Source organism: Tenrec ecaudatus, chromosome 7 (genome assembly GCF_050624435.1).
Source record: "Tenrec ecaudatus isolate mTenEca1 chromosome 7, mTenEca1.hap1, whole genome shotgun sequence".
Lineage (NCBI taxonomy): Eukaryota > Metazoa > Chordata > Mammalia > Afrosoricida > Tenrecidae > Tenrec > Tenrec ecaudatus.
In genome coordinates this window covers 64,765,805-64,782,831 of record NC_134536.1, presented here as the reverse complement: position 1 = coordinate 64,782,831, position 17,027 = coordinate 64,765,805, and the positions used below count along the sequence as shown (strand labels likewise).

General features: G+C 52.9%; 1 protein-coding gene across 2 annotated transcripts in view; it reads right to left on the bottom strand.

The window, feature by feature from the left end:
* Window positions 1-2,363: 2,363 nt before the first annotated feature.
* SCML4 (Scm polycomb group protein like 4) overlaps window positions 2,364-17,027 on the bottom strand; it is a 53,622-nt gene continuing 38,958 nt past the window's right edge. The window contains exons 5-7 of one of the 2 annotated variants that reach the window (XM_075554001.1): window positions 10,268-10,566; window positions 3,645-3,790; window positions 2,364-2,489 (exon numbers count right to left, since the gene is read on the bottom strand). In XM_075554001.1, coding sequence (XP_075410116.1) covers window positions 2,364-2,489; window positions 3,645-3,790; window positions 10,268-10,566 — 571 coding nt within the window. Of the gene's footprint in view, window positions 2,490-3,644; window positions 3,791-10,267; window positions 10,571-17,027 lie in introns of both variants that reach the window. The other variant, XM_075554000.1, reaches the window with a different exon arrangement.

Below are 17,027 nucleotides of genomic sequence, written 5' to 3'. Positions count from 1 at the left end.
GCTTAAAGTCCAATGCCAAATGTGGTAGCACCTCCGTGGGAGCAGTTCCGTGGGCATGTGGAGATGGCTTCCTCTGAGACTGGAAATGGGAAGATCTCTCTCTCTCTCTGAGCCCCAGCTTCTTTTCAACATTTCTTGGGGCTCATTTGGGAGCCCCATGTTCCTGCCTTTGTCATGAGCGGGCCCCCAGAAGGCAGCTTTGAACGTGTACTGTTGAAAGTCCTGCGGTGAGGTAGAGGTTGATGGAGATGTCTCCTGGCGGGGCCAACGATTCGCACACTCAGCTGCTAATTGAAAGGTTGGAGGTTCAAGGCCACCCAGAGGTGCCTCAGAGGGCGGCCTTGGCCATTTACCTCTGAAAACTGAGCTTCTGACAGCCCTAGGGAGCCTGGTTCTGCTCTGACAGACCCGTGGAGACCAGGAGTTGGAACCGACTGGAGGGTGAGCTGGGGTAGGTTGATGGAGGAGGTGCCACCATATGGGGGGGGGAGGTAGGCGAGAGAACAGGTTGCCCTGGGATCCTGCGGGCCTCGCTGTGGATGTGGGCAATTCTGAACATTTAAACTGCCGGAGGGAAATCATCTAACAATGATTTGGATTCACTAAACCTTTGGTGAGCCAAGTCTGGTTATCACTTCCAAATCTAGAAGACTGTCCAAAGCTCGATTCAAAGTAACTGCTTGTGTGTAGAAGCCAACAGCAAACTCTTTCTCCCCGGAAGACTCACGCTTCTGGCAGCTGGCAGGTGTGGGGCACTCACAGCTCACTCCCCTCTGCCCCGTGCTGAGCTCAGCCACCATTCGCTCGGGGAAACACGTTGCTGTGCTGTGCTTTCTCAGCTGTCCCTCACCGCACTGTCTTTGCAGCAGGTAGCACGTTGTTTCTTCTGGTCTTCAGCTAAGTGTGAACTGATTCACAGATGGTCAGCAGGCTGTCTATCAGGTCTGCCCTCGAGGTCGTATAGGTGGTATTTTGTGCGAGGACTCCTGGCCAAGGGGTGAGGGCCTGCCCAGTTCTTCTGGATGGACACCTGCTCAGCCACAGTTCAAGGGGATATGTGCTTTTCCTCATTCAGATTTAGGCTAAGGGAGGTCCCAAGTTTTCCTGGACACCCCCTCACCCCGAGCCTCTCAGAGATCCCCAAAGTCCGTATCCATCGCCTCCCTGCCCCCCGTCCCTGCACTGAATATTCTTGAAGGAAGAGAATGGCCCGGTGACACTTCAAAGCTATGTTCCCTGCCCAGTCGGGGAGAGGAAACCAAAAGAGAGGGGAGAAGGCCAGAGAGAACCGAGAAGAGGCTGCCCTTCTGCAAGCCACTGTGGATGCATCTGCTCAAAGGGGGAGGAAATCCATTTATTCCTATGACTCCACAGTGGGGAAAGAAAACCTCTTTGTAAATGGAATTCAACCCAACAGCAGCGTGCCTGTGTCTTTGTGGAAGACTAGCAAGTTTAGCCACAGATACGCCACAGCCCCGCCATGTCAGTAGAAATCAATATCCCCCCTTTCAAGGCGTAGCAGAGACATCTTGCTTTCAAAATAAGCACCCATGATTACATGTCAGTAACCCTCAGAAAGGCCCCAGGGTGCCAGGGGACTCTGGGAAAGAGGATGCTTCCAAATGCTTGCCCCTGCAGAGTGGGCAATACCATTGGGAAATGAGCTAGCACCGTCGGGGAGGCAAGAGGTGATTCTTCCCAGGCCACCACCTGTGCTGACTGCGGTGTCTGTTGGCTGTTCTGTGCAGCCCAGCCTCTGTTCACAAGCCGCGGGGCAGAGCTGACGCTCCATGAGCTGTGTGCCCTCTAGTGGACACACAGTCCTGTAGATGAAGGACCAGGGAGGGCGGGGTGCCGGCGGGTGCTTGCCTGCTCTTTCAGACAGTAAAATAATTCAGGTTTTCCAGATAGTGCAAGGCGAGGCAGTCAGCCTCAGAAGACCCCTTCCAGGGTGGACTCGGGAAGGCTCACCCTGACTAGGTCTCCAGGGGAGCATGAAAGAGGCCCCTTCCTTGACCCGTCCAGGGCTCTCCCTGTCCCTGTCCTTCGGCTCCCATCTTCTCCTTATAAAACTTAGACCCACACTCAGAGCAAATGACATCCCAGGAGCCGTCAGAGGGATAGGTTTTTTGGGGAAAAAATTATTGGGTTTTTTTTTGGCAAATTGTGAACACGCAGAGAGCCTTTCGAGAGGGCTGTATTGAATGTTTAAGAAGGCAACGGTGCATGAGTGTTTTTTTTTTTTTTTAAAGGCCAAGACCTGGTGGCTGCTCCCTTCGAGAGGAGAATCTATCCCGTGGTGGTAAAGTAGAAAATGACTTCTCCAGCGTAGTCTTGGATTTCTGTCTCCATCTTTTAGAACTTCAGAACTTGGTTTGCTTCAGCTTCTCGATGTGGTAGCAGAGTTTCAACGCAGGCCCCAGCTTCAGGCCGAGGTATTTCATGACCATGTCGCTCTTCAACAGCAGGAGTGCGTGGCCGTCGATCTCCTGTGGGGAGAGGGTCGGCGGAAAGAAGACCCAGAAGAGAGTCACAGTCATTCCCTAGAGCAGTGGTTCTCAACCTTCCTAATGCCGCGACCCTTTAGACAGTTCCTCATCGGGCGACTCCTGTGAAAGGGTTGTTTGACCCCCAACGGGGTCGAGACCCACAGGTTGAGAATCGCTGCCCTAGAAGCTTAGGCTAAGGTTATGGGGGTGGGTGTTAAGGGCATGTGGATTCATTTAGATGGCATATCCTCTTGAAGATCGTCTTAAATACCCCCACCCCATAAAACAACAATAATAGCAACCAAGTGGCCACTTGCGTAGTCCTACACCCCCCCCCCACCATGATTGGTAGCGTCATATATAACGCACCCATGTTCCCAGTATCCCATACATACTGTTTACCTTCTCATTCAAATATGACCCGGGTGGGGGGCAGAAAAATTACACAGTAAAAACCGACAGTTGCTAAAATTAGCAGTCATGGCCATCCCTGAGATTATTCCTTATTCCAAAATGTAAGGAACACCTGGACATGCCGAGACATGAAAAGTACTTCTAACCCCGAGAATTGCCTCTGAGATGAAAAACATGAGGTTCACACTAGACGAGACTTCTTAGAAACTATGACTGAAACTAGCCGTTCAGAGGAACTACCTGGAACAAAGACTGCAAAACACGCCAAGGTCATCAAGCCCGAGATACACAAGGACTGAAGGCCCCTGCTCCTGTACGGAGCTAGTCTCAGAACCCCAGAGGAGCCGCTCTACCCTGTCCTGTGGTTCCTTTGGAGCTTTGTTGTATTGTTTAGGGTTTCTACAAGTACACTTGGTTCCTTTAATCCTCCAAGATGTTTCAGGAAGGGGCACATTCATGGCTTGCCTGCATCCAAAATGTGTGTGGAAAGCAGATGTTGGGCAGGAGGAGAGAGGGCACTCTCTAAGAGGCCCAGCAGGAGGGGACAGGATGGACAAACAACCTGAAGGACAAACCCAAGTGGTGGTTGTGCCCTGAGGAGCCTGTGGCTCTGGCTGGCCTCTCATCTCTGGCTCACTGGAACATTCCCTTAGGCCTGGGTCAGTCACAGCCGCAGCTCCCTCCTTCCACAGCCCTCTACCCTCCCACCCCGGTTGGAGGCCAGGTCCATCACTCGCATACGTGCTTTCTGAAGAGCTCCACATGAGGCCCCAGAGCCTGCGGGTCAGCGTCCTTCACGAACCGGACCACATCCTCCACTGTCCAGGTGGCGGGGTTCCTGGCCCTGGGCCGCCGGGGCTCCTGGCCGCCTGCAGAAGGACTTGAGGCTGCGTGGGTGGAGCACAGAGAGGGAGACTGTGAGGCGGAGGCTTGGGGACCCACACCTGCCTGCGTGCCGCCTGCCTCTTTTGACCCGGGAAGGGGCTCCCCCGCCCTCCAGTGGCCTGGCTTCCTATGGGTGAAAGCACCCCTCACACCCCAGGAACTGAAGCATTAGAGAAGGGTTTCCATCAGAAGGCTGAACCCCTCATCTAACAAACGGCCATGCGCTACCGGGAAGGAGCTGCCCTGGGGCTCAGTGATTAAGCACTCCGCTGCTACCTGAAAGTTGAGAGCTGGAGCCCACCTGCCACTCGAACCCCATGAAGCAATCCTACTCTGTTCTACTTGACAGGGCTGGGGAGGACCCCACAATAGGTATTTTTCTCCCTGGAAGGACGAATGTGCATTAGACTACCCCTGGATCGTGGCTAACCTTTGTCAGGTGCCCAAGAGGGAGAGGCTGACTCCCCATCTGCACACCTCCTGTCTGGGTGCACTTGCTATGCCCAAATGCTGCCCCTCCTCCACCTTTCACTTCGCTTGAAGAGCCAGTGGCCGTCCAGGTGCCTACCTCACAGCAACCTCATATGTGCGGGCTGGGCCTGAACCCCACACAATGGTCAACAGCAGAGTTTGGGGGACATAGATTAACAGGGCTTTCTTTTGAGGTACCCTGGGGAGGGCTCGGATGGACAAATGTTTGGTGAGCAGTTGAAAGCTTGAACAGTTGAACGACACGGGGCTCCTTAACAAGCCACCACCACCAAAGCCTAGCTTGTGTGTCATAAAAGAACTGATGTCACGCTCCGTTTGACTTCTCCTTTCCAAGCACGCAGTCCACTGTGTAGGTCTGAGGGGTAAATAGTCGCAGGTTTTTAAGACAATGCCCCCCCGCCCCCCCCCCCCCTCTCTCTCTCTCGCTTGAATGCCATTCATTTTCTTGGTGGCACATCACACACACAATCAGAACATACTCCCTGAGGTTGCACAGCCGTCCCAACAACACAGGGGCAGTCTCCCAGGAACCCCGGTGTAGGTGGTTCTTTTTGCTTGTCTTATTTTCCCTCCCTCCTTAGCTCTCTGACGATCGCCTCTGTCACTCCCTTCCCTGTGCCCAGCCTCACCATCGTCTCCAAAGTCTTTTTCCTTTGGTATGGAGCCGTTTCTCTCTCTTCCTCATTAATAATGGTGTCATAAAGACGAGGCTGGCTGGCTTTGCTGAGCTGAGTGTCGTCTGACTTGTCCAAGTCCTGAGGCGTTTGACAGACTTGTCACTGCTTTTTAGGAATGCGGCATAGTCCATTGCGTGTATGTATGAGGGTTTGTTTATAGTAATCCAAAGTAGTTGTTATTGTTATTATTATTATATGCAGTTCCATAAGTAACCAGGAGATTCATCTTCCTAAATCCCATGTTCATTAACTCACGTCCCTGTTCAAATGACTGGTTCCCAATTTCCCACAGAAGAAAGCTTGGCCAGGGCATGGGCCCCCAGCAACCTTCCTTTCTGTGCCCACGACTTCCTGTCTAGGTGAAGAATCTGGCACGTAAAGTGGCCACCTTTGGCTCACTCCTGCAATCCCCAATTCTTCATTTCCTAGTGTCTTTCCAGCACCTTTCCCTAGCAAAGCACAACCCAACCCACAGGAAGCATGCACATTGAAACTTAAGGTCAGGTTTGCCTTTGTTCCTTGATTCTGAATCCTAATCCTAATTGTTTGCACCTAATTGGGGTTGGAGAGTCTACAGCCTCTCCTGTTAAAGGCAGAAGTCAGAAAGCCGTAGCCTCTGAAATGTCTTCCTAGCCCTTGATTGTGCTGGCCTGAGAGGGAGAGCTGTTATATTTCTGAAGCGTTGCAAATCCCAGGGAAACATGTCCCTGTGAACACCTCCTACCAGAATCTCAGGTCAATGTTCCCCCGAGAGGGAAGGCTGAGAGGTTTGGGTGACTGAGTGGCTTGTGTGGGTTTTAAAACCTTTAGATTAGCTCTGCAGGGGGAAAGCTCCAGCCCAAAGGTTGTGGGGCTCAAATATGAACAAGAGCCTTAGGAAGCTGGGAGTCTGGTCTCTATTAGGGGTCAGGCTAGAGGAACGGAGTGTAAAGCCTGCCAGAGGAGGAGAGAGAGGAAGTGTTTATGGAAGGGAGGTGTGGCCGAGCCTGCGCTAGTGTTACCCAACGTCTTTATTCCACAGCTTTTGTAACGTGCGGGAAGTCCGTCCCAACTCTCGGTCACCCATAGGGCACAGAAGCCCCGGCCCTTGGGCTGCGTTCTTGGCTGTAAACTTTTTTATTATTATTAATCATTTTATTGGGGGGGGCTCTTACAAATCTTCTTAACAATCCATCCTTCGATTGTATGTATGTAGGTATGTTGCTTGGCTGTGATCTTTAAAGAAGCAGAGCGCCAGGTTCTTCGCCTCCAGGGCAGCCGGAGGGTGCCAGCTGCCAACCTTGTCGCTCCATCGGAGCGCTTAACCATCGTGCCCCCAGGCCTTAGGTAAGAAGCCGAAGCACGGCCAGCGCCAGAGTCGAGCGTGCCGAAGTCTCCGAGACCATACGTCTTTACGGAGCACCCAGCCTCGGCTGCCTCGCGGGCTTGAGCTGAACCCCTTGGTTCCACCTGCTCTCCTTTCTTTTGTAACAGTGTCCCGGATTCCCGGGCTCGTGGCTCGCATTTCCCGGCGCTCCTCGCAGCTCGTGCCACGTGACTAAGCTCCAGCCAATGAGGTGTAAGCAGACGTGGCGCCCTCTCCAGCCTATGGCTGCATTGCCCTCCCTGCGGAGAATGTGGCTGACTGGTAGCTAAGGTTCCATCCAGCGCCCTGGTTAAAAGAGATCTTTGGGGTTAACGGACCCACAGAGGATGAATCATGGCGTTTTTCTTCACCAGTTTCACAAAATCTCAACAAGGATCTCCCACTGCCCCACTACCCTGCGGTCCCAGGAGGCAGAGCGCCTCTGGGCATGGCCAGACCTCACAGTTCCGTCCTTCTGCCAATGAGAAGCAAATCTGATTTTCAGAGTGTTAGGCAGGAGGCTCCAATCTTCCTAAATGACATAAGGAGACAACTCGTTCTCAGGAGGTGCTTGAGAGGAATGTGGCAGACCTTGAGGATCTCCGGATCTCTGGCCTCATCCAAGACCCTGAGGCTCTCCTGGGACAACCTGGACCGAGGGGCCATTTCAGAGCTGCGTTCTGCGCCCAAGGCTGGACCTATCCCGATAGCCACAGAGTAATTCCAGGAGAACCAAGGCTGGAGGAGATGGAAATGAGGGGCAGCTGGAATGGGAGTACATCTCAGAGCTCAGGTGGAAGGGGACCCGAGGCACTGTGGCGACGGGAGCAGGAGGCTACTTTGAGACCCTTTGAAGGGTCCGGGTTCCACTAACCCAGTATCTCCAGAGGGACAGAGATGGGCCAGGCCACTATTGAGCAAGTGACAGATACTCTCTGCAGCCAAACATTGTGGCATAGGCTTGAGTGTAGTCTGAACTTTTCACCGCCTGGATGATCTGGGGGACCATGGGGCTCAGTGGTAGAATCCTGGCCTCCCATGGGGGGACTTTGGTTTAATTCCCAGACGAGGAGCCTCAGGCACAGCCATCGGTTGAGGCTTATGAATTGCTGTGATGCTGAGCAGGCTTCTGCGGAGCGTCCCAACAAAGGCAGCCAGGAAAAAGGCCTGGTGACCCCTGCAAACCCCCTCAGTCAGTGAAACCCATAAATGATAAGGCCTCAAGTACATGCGGCCAGCATGAGCCACGGGCCAACTCCATAGCAGGTGATCTTGAATGAGGGGATAAATAACTCCTTTCTGCACAGTGGCAATATTCTCAGGGTGGTGGGATTATTTGCTGTAAAGCCAATGCTGACTCATGGCGACCCCATGTGTGGGGGGGTTGTACTGCTGCCACGGGGTTTTCTCAAGGCCATATTGGGTCACCAGGCTGGTCTCCCCAGGTGGGCACCCACCTCTAACTTTCAGTGTTTAGCTGTCTGAATCACCCCAGGAAGCCATGGTCTCAGAAACATGAGCCAATTTCAATCAGATTGCTGTCTAGGTAGACGAGAACTGGGTTGAGTAAAAGAGGTTGGATGAAAGAGACATTAGAGAGCAGCTTGAGTGGCGAGGCACCAGGATGAGGGTTGTGACAATCCGGTGGCCACACGAAGGCACTGGGCACATGACTGCTTGTTAAAAACCTAGTGCACGTCAGATGTTATGCTAACTCTAAGGATAAACCCGTAAGGTAACTAACTACTGATCCTCAATTGCTCAAAGATGCTGGATGGAACCAGGCCTTCTCTTAGAGATCAGATGGAATAATCTCGCTCCCTTTTTAAAAATGGGCCTTTGCCCATCCAAATCTTCTACGTGGACATGACAATGTCTGCATGATGGTTTTCAGGAGTGGTCTTTGGGCACTTTAGGCAAGAGCCGCCATGGCCAGGGGAATCTGTGGTCTGCCCCTCAGAGGATCCTTCCTCTCAAGTCAGGTGAGAATACGTAGGGCCAGGATCATCAGAGGGGTTTGAGGAATGTATGGAGCTTCACGGATCCTAAAGCAGCTCCTTTGTGAAGCTTATTGGGGCCACTGCTCCGGGGAACTGAACTCTGAGCAGAAACGTGGCTTCCTAAGGACGACACAGCCAGCTAGCTGAGATGCTACATTGGAGTAAGTTGGAGACTCCCTGCCTCCTTGGCCTGGGGTCTCCTTTCTTCAGATGCGAGATGGTGGGCTGTAATCAGTTGGGGACTGTGTTCAAGTGGCCTGAGACCACTCCACCTACTTGTGTGGAACATTTCTTTAGCTCTTTCTATGTAGTGGCCTTGTGCCAAATCCAGTCCATCTGCATTATTCTCAGGTCACTGGCCAGCCTGCCTACTCACTAAAAACACGCAGGCACTTTTGGCAGTCGTGCTCGGAAAGGCTCATGTGCAGAGGATGAACTATTCGAGTCACCTGACAGGCATGTTCCCACTGAGGTTGCATCGGGCAGATTCTCCATTGGCTACGAAAGTGTTCACACATGGCCTGGAGGACATGGCTGTGACTCATGAGAACCAATTATACGTGTGCATGCCCTCAGTCAGTCCTTCCAGCAATCCTGTGCCGCAGATCCTAGGACTTTGCAAATGCTTCTGCTCTTGCAGGTGAAGAAACTGAGGCACGAAGAAGTGCACACTTCCCAAAGATCACACAGTCAGGAAGTGGGGGATCTGGGATTCCAGCCCAGGCAGTCTGGCTCCACAACCCGTACCATCACGCACTGTGCTGGCAGACTGAAGCTTAACACGGATTTTTAAAAGCCATAAGTCTGAACGCACTCCAAACGATCTTTGTAGCGACAGGATTTTGTACATTGCATTCCAACAGGCTTTCTCTGGGGGGATGGCGGGCGGGTGTGGAGTGCATTTTGCTTAACTTGGATCATACAAGGCCCTCTTGGTGGTACAGTGGTAACAGCACTCGGATGCCAACTGCAAGGGTAGCTGGAACCCACCAGCTGCCGTGTGGGGACAGACATGGCAGGCAGTTTGCTTCCATAAAGACCTGCAGCCTGAAGGGGCAATGATGAAACTGGGACACAGTTCATGATGTGGGTGGATTTGTAGGACGTTGGATGGAGTGAAAAGGTCCCTGGGGGTGTCGTGGCTGCACGTTGGGCTGCGATCTGCAAAGTTAGCAGTTTGAAACCCCCGGCTGCTCTGAGGACGGCAGGGGCATTCTACTCCCATGAACAGTTAGTTACCTGGGCAGTTCTCCCTGTCCTGTAGGGTTGCTATGCGTCAGCACTGACTCAATAGCAGTGAGTCGTATTGTTGTTGTTTGGTTGGTTGGTTTTAGGTAGGACCTGGCAGTATTCTGTTGTACGCAGGGTCCCCAAAGGACAGGACAATGCTTCATTCTGTTGTACATCGGGTCGCTATGAGTCGGAAGCGATTCAACTGCACCTAACAGCAGCAGCCACGCGTGTGGATCCTGCATATGGCGTCTACTGTACGAGGGAAAACTCCTTACCCCAATCCAGACACTTCCCCGCCTCCCTTGCAGTCAAGTGCAGGAAAACGAGCAGCCCTTGCCAACCGACCATGAGCAGGGGTGGTGGGCGTTCCTCCTACACACACTCCTCTTTCTGCCCACTGCAGGCAAGGGGCTTGGGGCCAGGGGAGGGGCTGGGCAACACAATGCAAGGAACCGGGCTCCCCGCACCAAGGAGAGACACCCCCCTGCAATCCTTAAACCCTAACGCACACTTCTGTGGTTTTTGAGCCAATGTCCATTGGGATCCATGGATTCCTACAGCTTCAGCCTATGTCTACAGGTCAGAGGCTGCAGGTGAGAGCCTTGGACAACAACAAAGCCCCGTGAAGGAGCCTGTGGGAATGCTCCCCCCCCCCCCCATTCTTCAATCTCCACCCGCTGCAGGCAGGGCCCCGGGCCCAGGCAGAGGAACCCAACGCATGCATTACAGTACCACATCGGCTTCCTTCCAGAGCCGCCCCGTCTCTCTTGGGGCTGGACGCTGGGGGCCTTGGCCCCGATGCCGAGGGGCCTGTAGCGGGCAGGACGCTTGTGCAGACACCACTGCAGGTGGCAGCGGGGCCTCCCCTCAGGCGGCTCTCTCCGGAGTTCTGTCTCTTGCAGGACATCGGGGAGGAGGGGGTCTGCCAGGAGCTCCTGTGGTTAAAGGCAGCGGCAGAGGTGTTGGGGTCCACACTGTAGCGGTTCATGCCGACAGGAGGGTTCAGCAAGCGCTCCTCCCTGGGGGTCGTTCTTGCTAAACAGGAAGGCAGTGCAGAGAGGCAGAGATCAGAGGGCAGTTCAAGTGGCCGCTGGTGGCTTAATCGTCCCAAACTTCCCCCGGTGCCACAGTGGCCCCTTTTGGTGTGGGGTGTGGGGATGCAGAGAAAGGCACCCCACACCATCACTCCCTAAAGCACCCCCCAGGTAAGACGCTTCTCTCAGGGCCTGAAAAGACAGCCGTACCGTCTGCTGGGCTCTGTGAGCCACACCTGTGGCCAAATGGCTTTCTCTTCTTTTTCCGCTCAGGACAGAGTCCAATGTACATTCGGAATCACGGGGAAACCAGGAGGAAGGAAACAGCCTACTCCTATCCACTGATCAGCTTCACCGGTCCCCAAACGAGCTCATGCCCACCTGGTCCCACCAGTCATCATTGGTATACCAGACACCTTCAAAACAGGTCTGACATTTCCAAAGAAAATGTAACCGAGTGACCACAACAACAACAACAAAACCCCAGCCGCTTGTCCAAGGTTGGTGCTAGGGAAATGCATTGGGGGCCGCAAGATTCAGATGTCTGCAAGCGCTAAGACATAAACATGGCCGTCAAACCCCACTGACTGACGGTGAGCCCCGGTATGGGAGAGTCCAGCTGGGCTCCAGGGAGTTTTCAACAGCTGCCTTTTGGGAAGTAGATCGCCAGGCCTTTCTTCCCAGGGGCCTCTGGGTAGAACTCCCCAGAGTTTGGTCAGCAGCCCAGGGTGTTCACTGCTTGCACTTTGCTTTATTTGGGGAGGCAGTAGATGACCTCACCACTGGGGCGCACAAGGTTCTTGCCCTTGCCTGCAAACTGACGTCAGGGCACAAGTTCAGCCCTTTTCAGGGAATTGTGAAGCCACCTCCGAGAGTGATGCGCAGTAAAGTCTGCCAAGCCCGACTTTAGCGCTGGGGCACAGGTGGCACCTACAGGGTGGGGCCCCTCTACATGGCACGGTCCCTGGCCAATGCAGGGCCGCAAGATGCTTCCAAGAACCTCTGCTAGGCCAGTCCTCCCAGCTCTGCCCTCTGTGCTAGAAAGAAGGAAGAGACGAAGAAGGACCTGCTCAGAAGCTCTGGACTAGGCTGCCTGCTGAACCAAACGATGGAGAGGGAAAGGAAGTCCAGCACACTCTTAAGCCAGGGTCAGGCTGTCCTCATACAGCCTTTGTGTTTGATGGGACAGTTCTCACATTTGGAGACAATGGCACTTTGGTACATGTGACTAAGCTACACACAGGGTCTGGCATGGTGGTCAGCATCGAGTTGTACATAAATATTTGCTGAATAAACCCCTGGGCCGGAGCAGCCCGGAGACTGCCCTTGGCCGGAGCATGCATTAAAATTCACAATACAAAGGACCAGCCATCCATTCTCAATCTGGGTTTGTGATCCACAACGACAACATGGAAGGAAACTGTCCTCTCGGTATTACAAGGTGTGGTAGCTCCATGTCAACCATGCCCCTGGAATGCTGGGAGTCTAAGGTGGAGAATGGCCATAGTCTGCCCACCTGTACTATTGGTGAAGAACACATAGATGCTTAAAGGCGCATTCTCTTATGATAACATGTGGAAGCGGGGAACAAGGGACTGTGGGCCTTACTGGTTTAAAGATCACTGACAACCACAGGTGGGACCAAAGGTAAGAAAAGCCAGCCTCCGGGCTCTGATCCAAACGAATTAATCAGGAAATAAAACCGACTTCAGAGACCATCAAGCAATGACTTTCCACCCAGCCAAGGATGAGCCAGTGACTCCGCAGCTGGCCCAGGTGCAAGGCCATCTGGGCCGGTCACCACGACACCCAGAAACGGCTCTGCTGGGGTGCTGGACCCGGGAGGAACACGAGAAACATGGTCAAGTGCGCAGGCGCCGCTGGCTTTCTGACTGACTGTATGGATCTGTTTGGTTCTGATTGAAACAATATTTCCCTCCCCTTTATAAATCACAGCTGGGGGTCAAAGTGAATCATGATGATGTCATCAACATGTAACCACAAGAGGAAACCAAAGGACGTTCACATGCACCTAGCATGGCATTTCCCCAAATGAACCCACCCTGGGGCTCCAGGTGACTTCAGGGTGCACGTGCATGAAGCTTGTCTGTATTAATAGTCCTATATTTGAATGCATATGCAAACACTATCCACAGCACATGGACTCAGGATTCTCCCGATGCTGGATTGTTACTGGAATTGGGTTCTTGTTTTACCAAGAGAAAGATTTACTTTGGAAAGACAGAAGGCATCTGAAGAGAAGTTTGCTTAAAAATTCCTAGGAGGATGAAAACCTTACCAGCCAATACAGCTGGCCCAAGTATTTCTTTCTCCCTCTATGCACATCAAACATTCTGAAAGGTTGCCGTAGGTGGAAATCCTTGGAAATTTCCATCTGAGGTAGCAAGGGGTTCTGGGAAATGTAGTCCCAAGATGCCATGGGCTCCACGCATGCTGTCCAAATCTCCACCTTCCCTCCCTTGCCCAGTCTCAGTGCCATTGCTTAGGATGAGCGTAAAGTTGGAAGAAATGAATCCACTTAAAGAAAACCACGAGGTAAGCAGTTGTATGGGTTTTGTGCAGATATCACAAAAACTGTGAATGTGTATTTGGACAGCACTAGGCTAGCCCCACCTCTTGTCAGGCAGGCTGGTATCGAAAGAGAAAACCTCCGTAGATACTTGAGCCTTTTAATTCAAATCTTTTCAATGGCCCTCACAGGTCACCATATCGCAAACTCCACTACCCATGAGTTCTAGCTCACATCTAACCCCCATTTCTTCTTGTTTTAGGTTTGTTCTGGGAGGAAAAACAAAACATATCCCCAATTTAAATATATTTAGACTCCTTTATTAAGTCTTAAGCAGGACCAAGACAAGACAAAGACCAACCACCATTATGGGCATCAACAAGAGGCCATCCTGAGGACCAAAGGATTCATGGGAGTGTGGCTAATTTTAGCATGAACTCATCAGACTCTTGGTTGGTGGCAGATCAATTCCTGGTCGCAGGAATTCCTTATCGCAGACGGGACTAGGGAAGCAGGAAAGGGGTCATGATGGACCTAGACACGTGTACAGGGTTGGTTCTGGGGCTCTCAGACCACACAGTCCTAGTACCCCACCCAATTTTCACTCAGGGCATGCCCAGGAAGGTCCCCAAAAGGCGAGACTGCCCCTCTGGGCCCAGCCCTGGGAGTCAGAAGCTCTGTGCACCGCCATCAAATGGTCAGGAAGAACTCAAATAGGAGAACTATGTCAAGACTGATAATGGCGCCAAAGCTCTCACTGTAAACTATGACCTTCAACAAACCAAGTGAACAGAACGCAATCTACAGTGTAGTTTTCTAAAATGACTGGATAAATATGCTCTGCTCAACGTCTCTGGGTGGGGCCAGCAGTCAACATGCTCAGCTGTTAACAGAAACAAGGTGGAGATTTACGTTGACCCAGAGGTGACTCAGGAGGAAGGCCTGGTGATTTCTTTCTGAAAAGTCAGCCATTGGGGATCCCGTCGTACACAGGTCAGCTCTGACGTTCAGGAGCTGCCTTGAGTTGTGATTGCCTTAACAGTGATACCTGTACTTTTCAAAACCCAGAAGACCACTAATTTAAAAGACGATGAATGCTCATCTTCAGAACTCCCGGCAGCTTAAGAATTTAGTTGAACCGTGCGGCACATGGATGGCTGTTAACCTCAATCCACTGCTTCAAGTTGGCTTAAGAAAAGGAGCACATCTGTCATTAAAGAGCCACGTTTTCCAGGGACTTGCGACTGCTGCTGAGTGAACACCAGAGGGGGCCAGCAGACCTGAGATGGATGGCTCAGTTTCCGGCTCCGGAAGTACCCAGCGCTGGCAAGTTCACAGTCATTTCCTCCTGGATCCTCTGCTCTGAAATAAGCCACCTCCTCAGTCCTCGCCTCTCATTAAACAAGGAAAGCCAACCCAGCCTCGATGCGAGGCATTTAATTGCCGTGGAGAATGCCAAGGAAGCAATGCAGAAAGAAGCCTTTTGTTCTGCGGCTTCTCTAACCCCCTGCCTCTACCCGAGGGACTAATGAAGCTACTTGTAAATCATTAAATCTTTCCTCCAGAAAAAAGAATCAGCTTTTCGAACACCCATGATAGCATGCTTCAACAGAGGCAAATGTGCAGGCTGCTCGCAGAAGCCTGCCACGGCGTCAGGACTTGGTCTCTTGGGAACTTTGGGGAGGACCTGCTGTTTCTCTTTCTCCAGTGCTACTCTGCTGGTGGACCGCAGTTCCCCTCGACCGACCGCTGCACACAAAGCCTGCCTATTGTCGCTGCCAGTGAACCCCCTACAAGAGTTCCTATCCACCCAGCCTCGAGGGAGGCCTGCTTGCTTGTGAATCGGAACCGTGTCTGTGACCCCATGTTTGGGGCATGAAGCCCAGGGGTCTGTGTGCTCTTTCCCTTGCTCACCCCACCCAGCCCTCCTGGGAACATCCTGTGTTCTTGGCTTTCAGGTCCCCTGTACAGCCTGGGAGCCCTGGGGGTGCCGTGATGATGCACTGGGCTGCTAACTGCAAGGTCAGCAGTTAGAGACCACCACTGCCCTGTGGGAGAAAGACGGGATTTTCTACCCCTGTAAACAGTTAGTCTTGGAAAGCCCCAGGGGCAGTTCTACCCTGCCCTCTAGAGGTGGCATTGAGTCGATAGCAGTGAGCTTGGTTTGGGTTTTGGTACAACCTATTCCTGCTACACAGCTCCTGACAAGCCCGCTTGTGACATTCTTTGGACGTAGTGTCAGGAGAGAACAGTCCCTGGAGGACACCGTGCTCAGTAAAGTAGAAAGACAGTGAAAAAGAGGAAGGCCGTCGGGGAGCTAGATTGACACCGTGGTTGCACCAACTGGCTCATAGGAACAGTGGTGAGGACGGGCCCGGGAACGGACAGTGTTCCATTCTGATGCGCACGGGCCACTTTGGGTGGGAAACAACTCAGTGACACCTAAGAGCAACATCCCTGGGTCAGTCCTGCAGAGGAAGCCTGAACACCTGGCACGCAGAGAAGCTCTGCAGGGGAGGGGAGCAGAAAGCAGACCCGGGCAAGGGGAGGGCAATCAAAAGCCAGACAAAAGGCTGGGCACCGGGAAAGCAGCACAGCAGGCAGAGGGTGCCGGGAGTGGCAAATGACGCCCCAGCTAAGTCTGTCTCAGGACCCAAGGACTCATGCTTGCAGTCCAGCGAGTCCGCACTATTTATTTTTATTAAAACAAGACCACGGACACTTCACTTGGATTTTGGAAGAGAATAAAGTGCTGAAAAGCATGACCATCCCCATCTGCCAAGTTTGCTTCACATCATCCCGTGTGTGTCACCTAAGACCGACAACCCCCACCCAACTCACTGCCATCGACCCCCCAGGACAGGGTAGATCAGCCTGTGTGAGTTTCCAAGACGGTAACCTTTATGGGAGCAGAAACCCCCACCTTTCTCCGGAAGAGTGGCTGGTGGCTTCAAACTGCTGACCTTGCAGTCACTATGCCACCAGAACTTGTGCATTATCCTTAGTCATGTCACAGCAGCCCCGATCTCAGAGCCTCAGCCATTATGTCCTCTCTCTCTTTCACACACTCCACTCTCTCTCTCACACACACGCCCCCTTCTAGTCCCCACCGATGTCCTCTCACTAGTCCTAACTTCCCAGTTAGTGGAGCAGCTGCACCAGGTGAATCTTTTCTACAATCATTGCGCACACACACACACACACACACACACACTTCCTCCAGAGCGATTCTCTGACGCTTAGTAGGTCTGCACTGTCCAGCAGGGCACCCAGCCTTCCCCAAATTGGCAACAAGAACAACCAGCAATCCAGCCAGTGGACCAGTGTCCAGATACCAACCGCTCAGCTCAGCTGCTGGAGGAGATGAAAGCACCACATGTCCCAGACCCCTGCGCCCAGCCCTTGTGTTGCTGTTGGGGCGCCACTGGGTAGATATCAATTCACAGCCATCCCCCGTGACAGAGTAGAACTGCCCTGAGGGAGGGGGGGTTCCAGGCTGTGGTTTGTTTGTTTTTTCTTTCCTGATGCTTAACCAGATGCCATTCCAGCACCTAGCCACCCACCCAAGAGCACAGCCAGGAGCAGGAAGAGGAAGAGGGGCACGCGGGAGAGGCCCCAGGAAATGACAGCAGGAACCCAGCTGAGCTAGACAGTTCTGCCTCTCTGCTCTGAGCCCGGCGACAGCTGCATCATGACATCTTACCTGGGTCGGCTGTGTCTCTGCCAGCAGGCAGCCCTCGTACACGCTCCGCTAAGGTGGGTTCCAGTTCCCAGCGCGTGCTCGGTGCTCTGGGGACTAGAGAGCCTCTTCTGCCTGGGACAGCTAAGTGACACACACCTCTGGGACTCGAAACCAAATTTCCTCCTGGCCCTTCAGCACATCCTCACCCGGAGCCTCTTGTGGTGGCTTGCAGACTTCTCTTTCCCT